Here is an 18,909-nt window from a genome sequence, read left to right as displayed (position 1 = left end):
TGAATGTCCTGGGAGCAGGTTCTTTCTATGCTCATTGTCTATTCAAAAAACACTATGCAGTAGAATTTGTTCCAAAGCTTTCTGCTCCTCCATAGAAAGAGAAACCATATAAAATGAAGCTTGGCTGGATGATGCAGCTGGTTTGGAGCGCAAGTGACCAAGTTGGGATGGCAATGTGAGATTAGCTAAATATCTTAACTACTCATTTCCAGCTTTACTGATGTTTCAGGTTCTAGAAACTATTTGTATGTGGATTTTTGTTTGTTTTAGAAAAGATTGCTGCTTCTTTGGTTCTCGCACAACGAGGTAGTGGAATCAGCATTCAAACAACTTTTCTTTAAGTAAGATTTGTTTGGGAATGTCCACTTTTTCACCATAATATTTATGTTATATGTACAGAGTTGCTGTTTCCAGTTTTTGCTGACAATACTATCAATACCATCAAGCAGCCAATACTGCACTAAAACTGGCCTGTGCAGTTTAAAACGTTCGTAATAGCAGAGCTCCCAACATGCACAATTTCTGAGAACTGAAGGTTAAGAACTCCACTTCAGACAAGGCAAGCAGGAAATAAGCTCCCTTTCTGCACGCCTTCAGAAAGGTACTGGCAGGTGTCTCCTACCCTACAGGCCTTAGATGGTCAGCAACCGTGGAGAAGCCCCTCCTACATATATGTATAGTCTGCAGGCTGGGAGCTCCCCTCCTACATGTCTTCTAAGGTGACCGGATTTCAGCAGAGAAGTTCTTATCTTGTTCCTAAGGAGATGTGCAGAAGTAGAGCTCATTCAACAAGAGCGGTCATAGAAATTAACAGATTACATGTGCAAGTTAAGAAAATATACAAAAAGAAATACAATGAGACTTGTGTCCTTCTATGTATACTTTAGAACAGGTATGCATAACTTTTCAGGTGTGAGAAATGTCTGTAAAAACACTATTCTTCATAGATAAACAGATTAATATTATTCTAAAGCCAAAAAAAGTTAGCATATCAGTAAAACTGTGTTCCAAGCAACTTACAATTTGCCTCAAAACTGATAAGATATTGTTTATTCTTCTACTCCTCTCAAATTAAACAGGGTTGAAAATTATTAGGGAAGCACTACTTCACTTCCAACTATGGAAACAAGGTACACTTCTGCACAACACTAAATCCCAATTTGCCGAGAAGCAATGGCAGATCCATATAGTATATTAATGCAATTTTATAAACAATCCATCTCAGGATTCCGGTGGGATCCCACACCGCAAGAGAAAAGCTCTTGTGGTTTACTATGGCACCAGAAACCCTCCAGTCCGTAAATTGTTTTCTTATAACTCATTAACAGCCACCTATTATGATTTATAGACCTGGCCAAACTCACAATGCAATGAGTGGCAAAACTTCCATTAACTTCAGCACAATCAGGCCCAAAATGTCTTACACATAGCAAAATATGACCTTGTAAAATAACAAAAAGGATAGATGTATTAGCCATAATAGAATCAAACCCTGAAGGTTGATAAGAGTCCTCAATTCCTATAGATCTCAACTGAATTTGAAGGTGCTGATCATCTTGCAGGATAAAGGAATTTGGTTATAAGCTTCTTCATGCAAGGACTGTGTCTTTTAATGTGTTGTACAGCACCAATCACACAGAGCGCACAAACATGTATTGATATGCAACAGCTGTAGAAATCAGAGCAGTGAAATAAGCTATTACTTCAATTAATGAAAACTCTGACTTTTATGACTTTGTACCCATGAGGTCTCTCACATTCACAAGAGAGACAATTGATTTACACCATCCCATGCACATTCTATAATGGCTTTAAAAGGAATTAACATAAGATTTTTTTTTTCTGAGAAACCACATCTCTAATCAGAAGTGTACACAAAACAGAGGAGTGGAGGAACATTTTGTTGACAGTTTTAATAAGATCCTTGGCCAAATCATGCCCCCTCCCTTATGCTATGCATGGAGAGGTCCTCTATGCACAGATTTCCCCTCGCCCATGCAGAAGGGTAGACTTAGAGGCCTCTGCAACACTATTCCATCCTTGGACAGTCCAGGGTCCACTTCAGGGGGTAGGAGATGTACTCGAAGCCACCGTCATCCCCACCCACTCTGCAGAAGCTAGCACAGCTCTAGGCTGTAATAACCTTTCCAAAGATGTCCCTGATGGCCACCATATACAAGGAGGAGCCCACTGTCATTCAGCTCCTAAAAGAGAAAACTGGGGGAAGGGAGAGCCTGCTAGGATCTGAAGTTGCTATGGAAGTACGGGTCTACATGCAGATGGCCCTGACCTCCCCTGGATCTCTGGTCATACTCCAGGTTAGGGAGTGACTTCTCATCTCACTGCCAGCAACAGGGAGATATGGGGAAATCTTTGCAAAGAAAGAGTCTATGAAATCTCTGCAAAGTCCCCTCCTGAAGCTTTGTGTGTGGAAGGGACAATTTAGTCCCTCCTTTTTACTGCAGTTTCTGTCTTACTTTTCTTTACAGTTTTTGTTCCCCCCTTTTACGATTCTCTCTCTCTTCCCCTCACACACACACACACTATTGATCTTTGCACCATTAGCAGCACACAAGCATTATAGATTTATATATGAAGAGCTAAACAGAATTCTTCTACATTAAGTCACCATCGGGCAAGAGGGAAATTGACTAAAAGTCACATGGATTACTTAGATTACCTCTGTGGTTAGCATCATTAATAAAGCACTACTGAGCCACAGTGTTACTTTGGCTGCTGTAGTCTGTCTGCTTCCGAAGGTTTTTCTATGCTTATGATGGACAAATGATCAGGAAGCATGGGAGGTGTGATTTACGCATGTCAGGTGACCAGCAATGCATGGCAAAGTCCCTATGTTCATGCACTCTGGAAAAGGCATTAGGGCAGGCTTCAAGCAATAAACATTCAGCAATGGTAACTACATTTTTATCTTGTGTTATTTCAACACATCTATTTTATTTAACAAGGCTTCTGCAGTTCTTCAATTAGGAACTAATTTTTTTTTTTTAAATATCCTTCCTCTGAAAGATCAGGGATGGCCATGGCTGGAGATGGGACACTAGAGGAGAAAGGCCAGGTTCATGAGATGCTACCGAACAGTTTCTCTGTCATAGAATATCAGGGATGGAAGGGACCTCAAGAGGTCATCTAGTCCAACCCCCTGCTCAAAGCAGGACCAATTCCCAACTAAATCATCCCAGCCAGGGCTTTGTCAAGCTGGGCCTTAAAGACCTCCAAGGAAGGAGACTCCACCACCTCCCTAGGTAACGCATTCCAGTGTTTCACCACCCTCCTAGTGAAATAGTTTTTCCCTAATATCCAACCTAGACCTCCCCCACTGCAACTTGAGACCATTGCTCCTTGTTCTGTCATCTGCCACCACTGAGAACAGCCGAGCTCCATCCTCTTTGGAACCCCCCTTCAGGTAGTTGAAGGCTGCTATCAAATCCCCCCTCATTCTTCTCTTCTGGAGACTAAACAATCCCAGTTCCCTCAGCCTCTCCTCATAAGTCATGTGCTCCAGACCCCTAATCATTTTTGTTGCCCTCCGCTGGACTCTTTCCAATTTTTCCACATCCTTCTTGTAGTGTGGGGCCCAAAACTGGGCACAGTATTCCAGATGAGGCCTCACCAACGTCGAATAAAGGGGAACGATCACGTTCCTCGATCTGCTGGCAATGCCCCTACTTATACAGCCCAAAATGCTGTTAGCCTTTTTGGCAACAAGAGCACACTGTTGACTCATATCCAGCTTCTCGTCCACTGTGACCCCTAGGTCCTTTTCTGCAGAACTGCTACCTAGCCATTCAGTCCTTAGTCTGTAGCAGTGCATGGAATTCTTCCGTCTTAAGTGCAGGACTCTGCACTTGTCCTTGTTGAACCTCATCAGGTTTTTTTTGGCCCAATCCTCTAATTTGTCTAGGTCCCTCTGTATCCGATCCCTACCCTCTAGTGTATCTACCACGCCTCCTAGTTTAGTGTCATCTGCAAACTTGCTGAGAGTGCAGTCCACACCATCCTCCAGATCATTAATAAAGATATTAAACCAAACCCACCCCAGGACCGACCCTTGGGGCACTCCGCTTGAAACCGGCTGCCAACTAGACGTGGAGCCATTGATCACTACCCGTTGAGCCAGACAATCTAGACAGCTTTCTATCCACCTTACAGTCCATTCATCCAGCCCATACTTCTTTAACTTGGTGGCAAGAATACTGTGGGAGACCGTATCAAAAGCTTTGCTAAAGTCAAGGAATAACACATCCACTGCTTTCCCCTCATCCACAGAGCCAGTTATCTCATCATAGAAGGCAATTAGGTTAGTCAGGCACGACTTCCCCTTCGTGAATCCATGCTGACTGTTCCTGATCACTTTCCTCTCCTCTAAATGTTTCATAATTGATTCCTTGAGGATCTGCTCCATGATTTTTCCAGGGACTGAGGTGAGGCTGACTGGCCTGTAGTTCCCCGGATCCTCCTTCTTCTCTTTTTTTAAAGATGGGCACTACATTAGCCTTTTTCCAGTCATCTGGGACCTCCCCCAATCGCCATGAGTTTTCAAAAATAATGGCTAATGGCTCTGCAATCTCACCCGCCAACTCCTTTAGCACCCTCGGATGAAGCGCATCCGGCCCCATGGACTTGTGCACGTCCAGTTTTTCTAAATAGTCCCGAACCACTTCTTTCTCCACAGAGGGCTGGTCACCTTCTCCCCATGCTGTACTGCCCAGTGCAGCAATCTGGGAGCTGACCTTGTTCATGAAGACAGAGGCAAAAAAATCATTGAGTACATTAGCTTTTTCCACATCCTCGGTCACTAGGTTGCCTCCCTCATTCAGTAAGGGGCCCACACTTTCCTTGATTTTCTTCTTGTTGCTAATATACCTGAAGAAACCCTTCTTGTTACTCTTAACATCTCTTGCTAGCTGCAACTCCAAGTGTGATTTGGCCTTCCTGATTTCACTCCTGCATGCCTGAGCAATATTTTTATACTCCTCCCTGGTCATTTGTCCAATCTTCCACTTCTTGTAAGCTTCTTTTTTGCGTTTAAGATCAGCAAGGATTTCACTGTTAAGCCAGCTGGTCGCCTGCCATATTTACTATTCTTTCTACACATCGGGATGGTTTGTTCCTGCAACCGCAATAAGGATTCTTTAAAATACAGCCAGCTCTCCTGGACCCCTTTGCCCTTCATGTTATTCTCCCAGGGGATCCTGCCCATCTGTTCCCTGAGGGAGTCAAAGTCTGCTTTTCTGAAGTCCAGGGTCCGTATTCTGCTGCTCTTTTCTTCTTTGTGTCAGGATCCTGAACTCGACCATCTCATGGTCACTGCCTCCCAGGTTCCCATCCACTTTTGCTTCCCCTACTAATTCTTCCCTGTTTGTGAGCAGCAGGTCAAGAAAAGCTCTGCCCCTAGTTGGTTCCTCCAGCACTTGCACCAGGAAACTGTCCCCTACACTTTCCAAAAACTTCCTGGATTGTCTGTGCACTGCTGTATTGCTCTCCCAGCAGATATCAGGGTGATTAATGTCTCCCATGAGAACCAGGGCCTGTGATCAAGCAACTTCTGCTAGTTGCCAGAAGAAAGCCTCGTCCACCTCATCCCCCTGGTCTGGTGGTCTATAGCAGACTCCAACCACGACATCACCCTTGTTGCTCACACTTCTCAACTTTATCCGGAGACTCTCAGGTTTTTCTGCAGTTTCCTACATGCCGCTCCCGGAAGTGGCTGGCACCATGTCCCTGCGGCCCCTGGGATGGGGGCGGGGTGCCAAAGGGCTCCACGCTGCCCTCGCCTGCGGGTACCTCCCCCGAAGCTCCCATTGGCCACAGTTCCCCATTTCCAGCCAATGGGAGCTGCGGGGGAGGGGGGGGGCAATGCCTGCAGGCAACGGCCCCAGGGACCGCAGGGATGGGGTGCCAGCCGCTTCCGGGAGTGGCACGGGGTCCAAGGGCCGGATCCAAAACCCTGATGGGCCAGATCCGGCCCGCAGGCTGTAGTTTGCCCACCCCTGCTCTAAAAGATGACCATAAATAAGAAGGAGAGAAAATGGATAAATAGTAAACAAGATGAAGGGGGGGGGGGGAGAAACAGAAAAATAGAGGAGTGGGAAAGGGAAGACTATTGAGACAAAAGGGAGGATAATTTTTATTTATTTTAGCATGGAGCTTACAGAGTTGTAGATAGAGAAAAGACAGCTCTCTTTATAAACCCCTTTTACTATTGGAAAAACTTTGTAGGGAAACTAGCAATTTTACCCATGTAGACCGATAACATGCTGCCCTCTGTATGAAAAAGGCCCATACCTGCATCTTGTGTAACTCATCGGTAAAATAAACATTCACATATTAACCGATTCTACTTCCCAGTTTTCTGATCACATAATAGGAGACCTTCCCATAATGCAAGCAAGTGAATAGAGAGAAGAATGATGTGAGAAGGGAGGGAAGAATGACAAAGTAGAGGAGAGTGAGAAACCCAGGAGAGTAGAGGGTGAAACAGCATGAAGTCTTATCTAACTGAACTCCCTGACTTGCAGCTTTAAATCACAACTCAACTAGAACAGTATTTTAGACTAATTACATTTAATATTATAACCCAGAGTTACTATAAATTCATGTAATTTCTTCTGTGATTTGGTGACATGAATGATCTACTTAAAACTTAGCTCTCGTGTTATGTTGTCTCTAGAACCCTTTAATGCAATTAAGCCATACTGCATACAGATGGCTACAGGTACACTATTCTTTACATACCCCCAGAAGCCATTTCCAAATGTATAACTCTCTTTGTTATAACTTGGAACATCAAATTATGAACTCGCACAAATTATGAAGATTTTAAGCTATTAGTATTTCCAGAAGAAGAGAAAAACCCTCTGGGGAGAAGGGAGGAATAATACAAAATACAACAGTTTGACTTTGATCTTAAAATAGCATCCAAGACAGAGTCATCATTTATATGGCTCTGTAAATGCATAAGCCACTGTACAATACTAGGTCAGTGACAAGTTTTCAAACCCTTTTTGGCAGAGATTAGATCAATCTAAAGGCACAAGCACAGACAAACAGAACAAAAGACAGGCAAAGATTATATGAAGGCATTTGATTCAATTTGTGAGATGTCACATTCTAGCTTACAACCAAAGTCTTTTTTTTTTAAATATATTTACACACACACACACACACACACACACACACACACACACACAGCCCTTGAAATAAGGTGCAATATTTTAAAATTTTATTTACTTATTAGTTTCTCCACTGAGGGTTAATCACCACTGAAACTGCTTACTAAGGTTGCGGTAGATTTACCTTATATGGAAATTTTTTAAATCAAGACGAGATGCTTTTCAAAAAAAGATATGCTTTACTTCAAACAGGAATTAATTAAGGGAAGTCCTATAGCCAGTGTTATGCAGAATGACAGACCAGATGATCAGTGTCCCTTCTGGCCTTATCATCTATGAATATATACATCAAACACACACAACTATAAAGTTTTACTATCAACCACAGGTAAAATCCTGGCCCCACTGAAGTCCATGAGAATTTTGCCATTTACTTTAGTAGAGCCAAGATTTTACCTCACTTGCTAATAATATTTATATGAGTTTCTTTCTTTCTTCCAGATACAGCCTATTACCACACAGCAAAATTCAGAAACGTAGACTACAGATGTTTTTCATTTTAGATTTGGCACAAACGTCTCCGTAAATTACCTCATGCCTGCTATGCTGGCTCGCTTCCTTGTCTTCGTATTCAATGTATTCTTTACCCCCCTGTTCCACTTTTGCTCTCAATTCAATCTGATTACTGCAGACAGGGAGTCTCCCTTTTAAATTCAAGGAGCCTATCAGTTAAAAATTGCTTTACTTCTCTTTTCATAGCATTAATAATAAAAATTTTATCCATTGTTTTACACTGTACTTGTGTACACTTCCTACACTGTGTATGCAGCCAATTGTTGAAGTCAAACAAGACATATTGTACATGAACAGCTGAATCCCTTCCCCACCATCAGAAGACCACTCAGACCCCCAAGTCAGTGTCCAAATTTAGCCCTTTCCCAGGGATTGGCTTTATTGCTAACTCAAAAACACCACCACAACATAAACCTGTGCCCAAGTGTCCTCTTGTAGCCTGGCCATTCCTAGGGTTTCCCTCCAGAACCTCCTCTGTCCTAGCACCCTAATTCCTTCTCTTTAAAGATCCAGTCCCACCTCCCTATATACCTATAGGGTGGAGTTAATAGTCATGTCTACTACAAGTCAGTCAACAAAACTTCAGTAGTTTTATAGAAGGTTCTCACACTTGCTAACAAGAGTGAATCACAGAAGAACTCTTGCTACCCTGGTGCACTGGATTTGGGGAAAAACAGAATAAAGACACCCCTCTTCTTCATTATAAGCAAAGGTATATAAATAACCTGGACTGTAAAGAACAGCCATGTAAAAAATGGGATGTAGGGAGGTGTATTACAATTGGTCAAGAATTTTCAAAAATCTGGTATTTCTATTGAAACATGAAAGAATTTCCACATTTTTCAACTAGCTGTGATATGCACTATTCGCAAAGCGGGATCCACTTAAAAATCTACCATAGCCAGTGTCTAAAAGTCTCAGGCCCACGACTGTTCAAGAGGAAGCTCCAGTACCTCTCATCATAGATAGGATCTAAAAGTGGGACTCAACACTTCTATATCTGAGTGCAAGGGACAAAATCCTTGCCCCATTCAAGTCACTTGGAGCTTTCAGATTGACTTGAATGGGGCCAGGATTTCACCCTACAATTTTAACAAAACACCAATTTCCTTTACACTTGCTACAGTGCATTTGGAATGAAATCCTTTCCCCAGCACTTAGCCAGAGTAAGTGAGAAAGCCACTAGGGAATTTCAAAGGAGAAAAAGGGACATGCATGAAGAAATGCTCCCAAGCTACAGAGTAGGAACAGAATCATTTCAGGAATCCCACTCCAACCCAATAACTGAAGTATTCTCTGGGGACGAGTCCTGACAGGCAAAAAAGGGTTTATTTTTTAAATCACATTAGCTTAGCAGGATTGAACAGCCCTGTTCAATAGGGGAAAACTAGGCTACAACACAGCCAGCTAACACAGCTCCAAAATACGTTAACAGCACCTTAACTGGGCATTCCAATTGTGTTCAACTAAGATGATTTACATACACACACACACACTTTTTGTTTGTCAAGACAGGACCTGGGACTCAACAGTTCCACTCCAAATCCACTGCATGCCAGCATCCTGGAAGCCCCCATGGAGCTGGGATAAACTTTCAGTTTTCCTTTGAATAACAGCGTCAAAGGGCTTGCTTACTTTTGATGGCAAATATTCCCCTTAGCCCCACCTTACGCCACCCAGGGTACTCTCCAGGCTACCAACAGCTACTTTTTTTCCTCTTCCGTCTCAACTATTTAATGGCTTTACATACAGTAAAATCTTCTAAATAATTTAATTATGATTCTTCTGGTACAATGACCATACCAAGCCCTTGTTCTATTTACATCAAAAGGAGCTGTGCATGAAGATACAGAACATCATAAATATAAGAGTACAAATGTTAGCCCTATTTTCTTTATCACTTTTGCTAGAGAGATTTTTTTCAAAATAAAAGTGGTAAATATTACCACCCTGTGCGATGTCTAGCTAGGTCACCATCCCTTTGAGCTTCTACCCACAGATGCTTCCATCCTTGGATTAATACGAGTCACAGAATTCTGTATAAAGTTAAGTCTCTTTTGCATTAATTCTCAACTATAAAACAAGTCTCCTAAGGACCAGGATTGTTATATATATATAGATATATATATATAGATATATATATATATATATATGGATAATTTTGTTGCAGAGCAAGAAACCAAGAAGAGCCGCCATTTTTAAAGAAAACCTATCTTGAAAAGATGCCCAATTTACCCTGAAACATATTTGAAAAAGTTGCCGCTTCCAACACCATCTGGACATGCCACATCGTAAAAAAAAAAAAAAAAAAAAAAAAAAAGAAAGAAAGTAAACCAGACACCAAAAACTGGATAACGGATGATAAAAATCTCAGACAAGGTTTCTGAGTCACTGGGGAATGATTCTTGCTTGGATACTGCATGTTAAGACTCTTTGATGAATTAAAAAGATGAAAATTATGTTTGTTCCAATAAGCAAAAAGGATTTTTGTTACATAAATTATATCATAAGAACTGTCAAAAGTATTGAACAAAATGCTTATTTATACGCCTATCCACGAGCTTCCATGCATTATAAATGAATTTGGATTTGGAAGTTTCATGGCCTCTGTCACTAAATGTGCAGAAGGGGAGCATGTGCTCAGCCATTCCATGGCTGGCTAGTTTTCAGATACACAAGGTTTTGGGATTACATGGACAGCTGCAGAAGAGAGAGCGATTAACACCACCATCCACTCTTCTTCTCTGGTAACTTTCCAGCTCTCTACTACCTGCTGTACAGCCCCTTCTTAAAAAAAATAAAAATCTCTCTTGACCAGGACACTAGTGCCACTCACTCTTTAGCCTGCTTTTTCTCAGTCAAGGGTTTGTAAAAGCAGTCTTCCCTTATCACTTTAATCCCCATTCATACAATACCATTCTGGACCAATTCCAATCTGCCAGTGCCATTGAAGCTGCTCTACTCCCTGGAGTTAACATCATGATCCTTCTTCCTACAGACAGGTTTCAGAGTAGCAGCCGTGTTAGTCTGTATCCGCAAAAAGAACAGGAGTACTTGTGGCACCTTAGAGACTAACAAATTTAAATTTGTTAGTCTCTAAAGGTGCCACAAGTACTCCTGTTCTTCTTCCTACTGTTCCTCTCTCCTTATTCTCCTTGACCTCCGTGTGGGAGTCTGCAGCTGAATATCTACTTCCTGAAGTCATCAGATGGACTGTAGTGGTGAACCAAATCAGTGTGAAGAGGCTATTGGAAAGACTCATGTAGTTTTAAGATTTAATTCATCCTCCCTCCTGCTGCAGGAGTTTTTGCACCAGGTGAAACTTGAGGGACTAGTGTACCTCAACGAGGGAAATTCTTCCCAGGGGAAGACAGGTAGCGTATGCACTATTGCACTTTCTACACTGTCCACATGGCAGCAAAGGCCACAGGGGAATGATATCAGGAAGAGACAGCACCTCCCAGGTCATGCCTCTGGGGGCTACTCAATTGACAAACGCTGGAAAAATCAGTAGGATGCTGAATATTCTGGCAGCAGAGCCAGCTGACAGACAACCAGCTATTTTGGAGAATGCTAACTTGGATCCCAAATCCTTTAGATCCTTCTACCTATCTTCCACAGGCAGCTCTGCAGGATAATTAATTATCAGGTGCAGCAGAGCAAGTGGCCAGGACCCATACACGGTTGTTCACAGCTCTAAGTATATTTGCATGAATTCTTCAACCCCTACTTCTGAGCCTTTATAGGTTCCAATGATTAAGTGGCTGAGCAAATGCTTTATAGCTCCGCCTGTGCCAGTCTGACCATCCTCAAATTAGCCAGGCCAGCAAAAATCTCCCCTACAGGGAAGTAAGGGGCCTCTACACCCCTCAAGATTAGGTTCTGCATATTTTTTAATAACTTATCAGAGGTTCTTAAACTGTGGTCCGTGGATGAGCTCCATTCAGGTGGCCCACAGATAGTTCCTGCTGAAGTGCGTGCCTGGGTGGCCACATACAAGAGAATGAAGGGCCACCCACCCAATTAGTCGAGCCGCGCAGGCATGGCTCCACTAATTGTGTGCCTGGACCCTGGAGAAGACGCACATGTAAGGTGAGGTGGTGGCCTTGGGGAGAATAGCCGGTAGGTGGGAGGGGGCAGCAGGGTCAGAAGAGGAGGCGGGGGGAATTTGGGATGTGTAGGGCTGCGGCGGCCAGAGAAAAAGAGGCGACTTTCCCCAGCTCCAGGGCTGCAGCTACTGGGGAAAGATGGCCCTCTTTCCCAGCTTCAACTCTGTGGTTGCTGTGGCAGGAGAGATTCCCCCGCTGGGGCTGGGAAGGAGGGGGTCTTGCCCTCTCTCCCCCGCCATGGCATGTGTAAGTTTTTAGTGTAAACTTTCAGTTCACAGCACAGTTGTGTGTCACCGAACACTTTACAACAAAGGGCAGAATGCAAAAAAATTCTTCTTAACTACAGCTGTACAAAGTGGGCCACCATAAGAATTAACAAGTGGTTTTAACTCCTCCACTGTTAAGCCTCAAGCAGGTTGCAAGGCAGAGACAGGCTTCTAAAGAATGTGGAAGGCAGAACAGTTGATACTGGAGACAAGTGTAGAACTATTCCTCTTCCTATAATAACCTATCCACAACATACATACTCTGCTTCCAACAATGGAAGCACAACCATTTGTTCCTACAACGTCAAGTCCTTCCAGAACCATTAAATTTACAAATCTTTTTCACTTGTGCTTTCTATCAAGATGGGTTATCACTATGTTTGGCAGACACATAAGCTTTATCCATACTATTTAAAAAAAAAAAAAGGGGGACTTTTAACACACTAGCTTACTCATGTTAAATGTTAATATCCTAATACAGACAAGGTAAGTGCAGCTTTAACATGTACTAGCTGGTTGAGGTAAATCCTAAACTACCAGTTAGGAGTTTGTTTTCACCGGCTAACAGCTGTGAAAACTACAGTTTGCCTAGTCTATTCCATGATTATTAACTCATGTTAACTACTAACGTGTTAAAAACACCTGTTTAAACACATACATACAGATTTTTCTTACTGTAGACATAGCCGCCCAGAGCAAACCATTTATATATGGTTCTGATTTGTATTGTGAGACGACTTCACTTTATTATAACTTAATCCAATGCTTCTGAGCAGAGTATCTTATAGGTATTTTGTAAAAATATATAGGATTACAAAAAAAATGTAGTCCATTGTCAGATCAGGAGTTTTGAGCGCGAGTATACAATTGAAAAAAGATTGCAGTCTTCCTTAAACACCACTGAGTAACAATATGACAGCTCTTATACTTTTGCATTTTCTAGAACCACCAGTTCTTTGCACTCAACCTCTTAAAACAGTGTTTTGTAGTACAAATTCCCTTGAATATATACAGCTTTAAAATTAATGTTTTGAAAAGCTATAGCTTTGAGGAGAGATGTAAGGAGTTAACAGTAACTACCATTCCCACAAGGAATCTCAGTTTACTTCATTATTACTGAGGGAGAGTAAAGAGATCGCCTCAATGTCCATTCCCATAATTGTCATTCTGAGTTTGTAAACGCCGATAATCACTCATTCTGTACTACAGCGACCTGATTTTTATGTGTCCAGCATAAATATGTATACGATGCCCACTCTATAGGGTGACATTAACTCACCATTTATTGCCCAGCACGCAAAGATAAGCCTGCCTCCTTGCAGGCTTAGAGAACCATCACATCCTCAGTAGCTGAACCTGAATTCCCGACGAGCAAAACTTGTTACAGAAATGAAATTACTGGAACTTTTCCCCCACCCCAGCCCCCCCAGCCCCAAAAAGAACTAAGTTAAGTTCTCCCAAGTACTTCTCTCTTTTCGGTACAAACTAAGCACCTAAGTTTCATTAGTGCCACTAGGCAGTTGTGTTCAGAAAGTTATAACACCAGGAGCTCACCTTATCACAATTTTAATTATGACATCACTAAGTAGGCTGTCTAACTCTTACACATACTAGCTTATGTATATGGTTTAAGTAAGAGAAACAAGGCAGCCTCAGGGGTTTGTGAATATGAACTAATCACATTCCTAACGTATTACAAGTCACAAGACTCAGGAAGTTGTTTCTATATGATGTTAATCACACCCTTAGGAGCTTCCTTATTTCAAGTTTGTTGAGCATGTGGCCAAACCTTCCTCAGATCCAGAGCCCCATGGCCGCAATAGTCCAGTTTTGGTTACTGAACTACAGTATGAATACAGATGGTCCCATTTATTTAAGGTAATAAACATACTACAAATAAATCATTAGGCAGTTGGTTTAAATCCCTGCATCCATTTATATCATACTGAACACACACACAGTCTAAGTGAATGATTGTCTGGTGGATAGGGTTGATGCAGATGAACATTTTCACAGCCTGAAGTGTGTCATTAATTGCCTGTGCAATTCAAACAATAGTCTAGAGGACTGAGCTTGGGCTGAGAGTCAGTTTTCAGAACTCCCTGTGTGGTCTTCAGCAAACTACTAAACTCTTGCATCTCAGTTTACCCCTCTGTAAAATAAAGAGAAATTACTTATCTAACTCACGAGGTTTTTATGAGTAATAATGTTTGCAAAGAGGTCTGAAAGTGACCTACTCAAATTCTAAAAAATATTAGATTTTCAAACAATAGACAAGTGTTAACAGAGCTTAGATTGATTTTAGCTTGGCAGCACTATTTGCCATGGTGTAAATGTTTACCATTTAATCCTTTAATATAGAGAGGCACATAAATTTGTTTACAGATTTGTGCACAAGCTAATGTCTACTTTCATTGCAGAATGTGAAATTCCCTTAAACTGCAGAATGAAAACAATTTGGAAACAAAACAGGATGTGAGTGAAGACTTCAAAGACAGCTAGACTTTCAACATTTTCCAAAGCATTCTGGGTATTTGTGTATCACTGCAGTTTACCTATAAAGACAATTACTTTACTGGTTCCAGAAAATAAATATGAAAGAAAACAGAATAACTTTTATCTATGCTATACCTGAACATTTACTACATACAGGGACAAATTACTCCTTGGTGTACACGCCAGGAACTGATCTGGCCCACTGTGTTTTAAGAAAATTAAAATGAATTTATATCTTTCACAGAAAAAAAACAAAATCTCATGATCCAGTTATTTATATAACTAGTGATAAGTTTCCACACTCTGTATCTAATTTTTTTTTAAGTAGACCATGAGATTTTTCATGAGAAAAAGGGGGTATTATTAGCCATCAACGTACTTTACTAAAAAATAATTTTTCCACGTATGTAGAATATGCTTCTAACAAAGTGTTATGTTTTCACGGATAAACTATTCTGATCAATTTAACGTGAAGACCTATTGTGTGTCAACCAATCAAAATGCAATAGCTGGTCAATAATGTTACAGTCTTCAACTCTACTGCACCAATGTGCAACAGACAAAAAGATATAAAAATTTATACCGATCACTTGGTCCAAGAGAGATATGTAACTGGGGGGGAGAGGGGCAGGTTCTGCAGCGGGATCCTCACGTTTGCATTGACATGGTTAAGAAAGCGAGATGTCTGAACAGCTCTTCTAATCTGTGGAGGCTGGATGTCCATAGGACTAGGAGCCAGTCAACTGGAGCCAGTTTGAGCATCACTGACACTATGTGCACACTATTATTGAGTGAGTGTAAAGGAGTTTGGTGTGACTGCTGAGAGACCACACTGGGGCACAATATTCAGCTGCAGAATATACCGACCTCCCAGTGAACGTAGCAACGATTATACCTCCTCAAACCACTCTTTTCGGGACCAAAAAAGAACAGTTGGCCAGTCCTCCAAGTATATCAATTTAACGTAGAAGGGATGTCCCGGGGAAAAGGACAATGTAATCCAGCCTGTGAGATGGTGGAATACTTTTGGCAGACTCCCAAAGCACAAGTCCCTATTGCAAAGCAATAGGGTTTGAACCCTGGGTCCCAGCTTCACTCAGGCTCAGACCCTTCACCCCCAGGGGATCCTGAGACTGAGCCCTGGGTTAGCATGATTTGTGTATAGACAGAAGGGGGGTTAAGATTGAGCCCGAGTTTGAATCCTGGGATTAGACTGCAGTGTTCTTATAGACTGTAAGGGCCTGATCCAAAGCCCACTGAAGTGAATGGAAAGACTCCCATTAACATGAATAGGTTTTGTATCTGGCCCTAAGTTTAGTAATCATAACAACTGATATTATACACTGCCCGAGTACTGTTATTTGTACCACCAGATTTCAAATAATTATGGCCACTTTCTCAAAGCTGCCAAGTTCCTGCAGTTCCAAAGGAATCCACAGGCACTCAGCTCTTCCAAAATTTAGGCCCCGGGCAGTTTTCTCCTTTGATTTTATGTAGAATGACAAGTTTTCCTATCAAAAGGATAGATAACTAGACAAAATAACTAACCCTTAGCAAATTATGTTATATATAGTTTTACAAGGATTAATCATTCTTGCTACCAATAAAGAAACAACAGCATCTTCTTTCACATTACTGTGAGCACACATTGGACTATTTGTGGAGATTCAGGCAGTTGCTAGAAATATCTTATATTTTCAAGCAAAAACATGTCATCTCAAAAGCAAACAATATTGCCATTTAACTATGCCAACTATTTATATACCATTTAACGAAAGAGACAGATGTTTTGCAACAATGCTGCAATTCCAAAATTAACTAACACAGTAGGCTGATTTCGATGAAATTACTTGCAAATTATACCAGTGTAGAAAAAAGCAGAATTTATCCCTACACTTTGACAATGAAGTAGTAATCTAGACTAGGGAACAAAATCATGAGAGCTTTGCTTGAAAAGGAACTGCATGATTTTGCTCCCCCTTCTAGAAAACTGTCTAAAGCTCTCTGCAGTCAGTCCATTTATTTTATTTGCCAGTAGACAGAGGGCCCAATCCTGAAAGCCCTTGCTCCCATGAATTGTCCTATTCATGAGATCGATACACTACAAAATCATCTCTAAAAATTCAATTCTAAATATTAATCAGTCTGAAAAAGTCTTGCCAATTGCAGAAACTCAGAGTTCAAATGCAGGCCAGAAACAGTTATGAAAGTGACATTAAAATTAAAGGTCCAAAACAATGTTAAAAAAAAAACTGACTAAAATGTTGGTTGTAGTCCAAATTTGAAATAAGAACCATGCATACAGGCAATGATGTCTATTGTTTAGGTCCTTCTTCCTCTAAGGTGAATGAAGGAAAAGCAGATTATCTAGGTAAGATCAGCTTTTGTCATCACCTCTATGTTCCAGCTAACTAAATAGCAAATGACACAAAAAAGGGGTATTTGAAAACTACAGTTGTATAATCTATAACAGTTAGTTCTCCTGCAACTGTGGGCAGTTTATATTTATATCCCTAAATCCAGCTAATTAGAGATAAAAAATAACTACCAATGTTGCAAAAGAATGATAGCATTGTCAAGTGCCCGATAGCCATATACAGGGTGTTCCCAGCAATGTGACCAAACTGTTCCACATTCATAATAAAAAATGGGTACTTTACTGGATACAACACAATGTCATTTCAGCAATCAGCGCAAGAAGAATCCAGGGGATCACATAGTGCATTATTTAATTACAAATAGAGATATACAACACAGCGAAACACAACGAGCCAGCTTCTTCTCTGGTGTAAACCCACTGATTTCAAGAAAATTGGCCTTCCCTTAATTCTCATCCTTTTACATTCTAAAACACTTTAAATTGAATTACACCAGGGATGAATTTGGCCAAGGTACCATATATCCTGAAAAGTTACACTACCGAAAAAACAAATGACCCAGAGGTATCACTATGTTTCCAGTCACTGTACCAGTGCTGCCTCAATTATACTCACTAACTAAAGATTCATTAACTAGATCTTTCCTCGCCATGTGCAAAAGAAGTACAGATGTGCAATAAGGACTCTTCCTCCAACCCCAAACTTGTCTCTCTCCCTTTTCAGCAAAACAAGTGAGGTATCTGGTGGGGAGAGGGTTTTTTTTAGTCGCAGATTTAAAAGTAATTATGATCAGCCCTAAATATAGCCCCGCGCTAATTGCATTTCCTCAGCTCAAATGGCTCCCTTAAATGCCCCTCTACACAGAGTAGCCTGTCTGCAAACGCACCACCACAAATTAGTTGCACTGACCTTCTGCCACCTCCCCAAAACTATTCTTCTCCCCTCCACCCCCAATCTTTTTGCAGCTGCTTTTGAAGCACTACAGAATCGATTGGTTGTGGGGCCGGGTCTGCCCCAAAGCCAGACTTGGGGGACAGAGACCATCTGTTTAAACCCGGGAGAGGAGGAGACGTGCATGGGGGGTATTGGTTGCTCTCTGCAAACCCAGCGCGGTGCCCAGATGTCACCGGGCAGGGCGGTGTTCCCGCTAGGCAGGGGCCGCCCAGGATGGGAGCGGGGCAGGGGGAGGAAGGGTCCCGGCGAGGGGGAGGCATAGATGGATGTGCGGGCGGGCTCCTTACCGGCTTTGTAGCTGCGCAAGCCGCCTCCGTCCCCGAGTTCAGGGAGGATCCTGCTGCCCCACATGGTGCCGGGGCCCCGAGCCCAGCAGCACCGCGAACTCCCCCGCCTTGCGCCGCGGGGCCCGGCCAGCAGCGGGCGGACGCGGCCGGGCAAGCGGCGCGAAGGCGCCGGCGCTGCCGCCGGGGGGTTACTAGGCTGCTCTCGCCGCGCTGCCTCCCCGCTCCGGCCCGGGGGCAGCCGCGGCCATGGCGCGGGCAGGGGTCGGGCTCTCGCCGCCTCCTCGCGGGGCGCAGCAGTAGCGGGGACAAAACTTGCTTTATGCCGGGGCCGCCTCCTCCTGCGCGGCCGGCAGCGGGGCGGGGCCAGGGGCGGGAGCCCTGCAGATGCTGCTGCTTCTCGGGCGCTGAGCCGCTTGCATAACCCGGCCCAGGGGGAGGGGGCGCAGGCGGAGCAGCCCAGCGGCCGCGGGGAGGGTGCATGGGAGGGAGTCCTGTGATCATCGACTGGAGGGGGGGGCTATGCTCCCCCCCCCCCGCCGTCCCACATACATATCTGCCTATTTCTTCCCCATAGGATACCCGCTGTAGCCACTCAGCTATCCCTTATCTCCTCTCTGCCCCTTCCCCAGTGTCCAGTCCTGGATTTCATATCTACAGCCTGGGAGCCTTAAAATCCCATCTGCGTTTCATGGAGCGGGTGCCTTTTTATTTTT

At 42.8% G+C, this 18,909-nt stretch overlaps 1 protein-coding gene across 2 annotated transcripts in view; it reads right to left on the bottom strand.

The window, feature by feature from the left end:
* Positions 1–18,513, bottom strand: part of CEP85L (centrosomal protein 85 like) — a 166,300-nt gene extending 147,787 nt beyond the window's left edge. Inside the window, exons 1-2 of one of the 2 annotated variants that reach the window (XM_054024137.1) lie at positions 18,197–18,259; positions 17,571–17,695 (exon numbers count right to left, since the gene is read on the bottom strand). In XM_054024137.1, coding sequence (XP_053880112.1) covers positions 17,571–17,607 — 37 coding nt within the window. In that variant the 5' untranslated portion in view covers positions 17,608–17,695; positions 18,197–18,259. Of the gene's footprint in view, positions 1–17,570; positions 17,696–18,196 lie in introns of both variants that reach the window. The other variant, XM_054024136.1, reaches the window with a different exon arrangement.
* Positions 18,514–18,909: the final 396 nt, after the last annotated feature.

This window comes from Malaclemys terrapin, chromosome 3, assembly GCF_027887155.1.
Source record: "Malaclemys terrapin pileata isolate rMalTer1 chromosome 3, rMalTer1.hap1, whole genome shotgun sequence".
NCBI classification, from domain to species: Eukaryota; Metazoa; Chordata; order Testudines; family Emydidae; genus Malaclemys; species Malaclemys terrapin.
The sequence above is the reverse complement of the archived record's forward strand: the minus strand, read 5'-3'. Positions and strand labels throughout refer to the sequence as shown.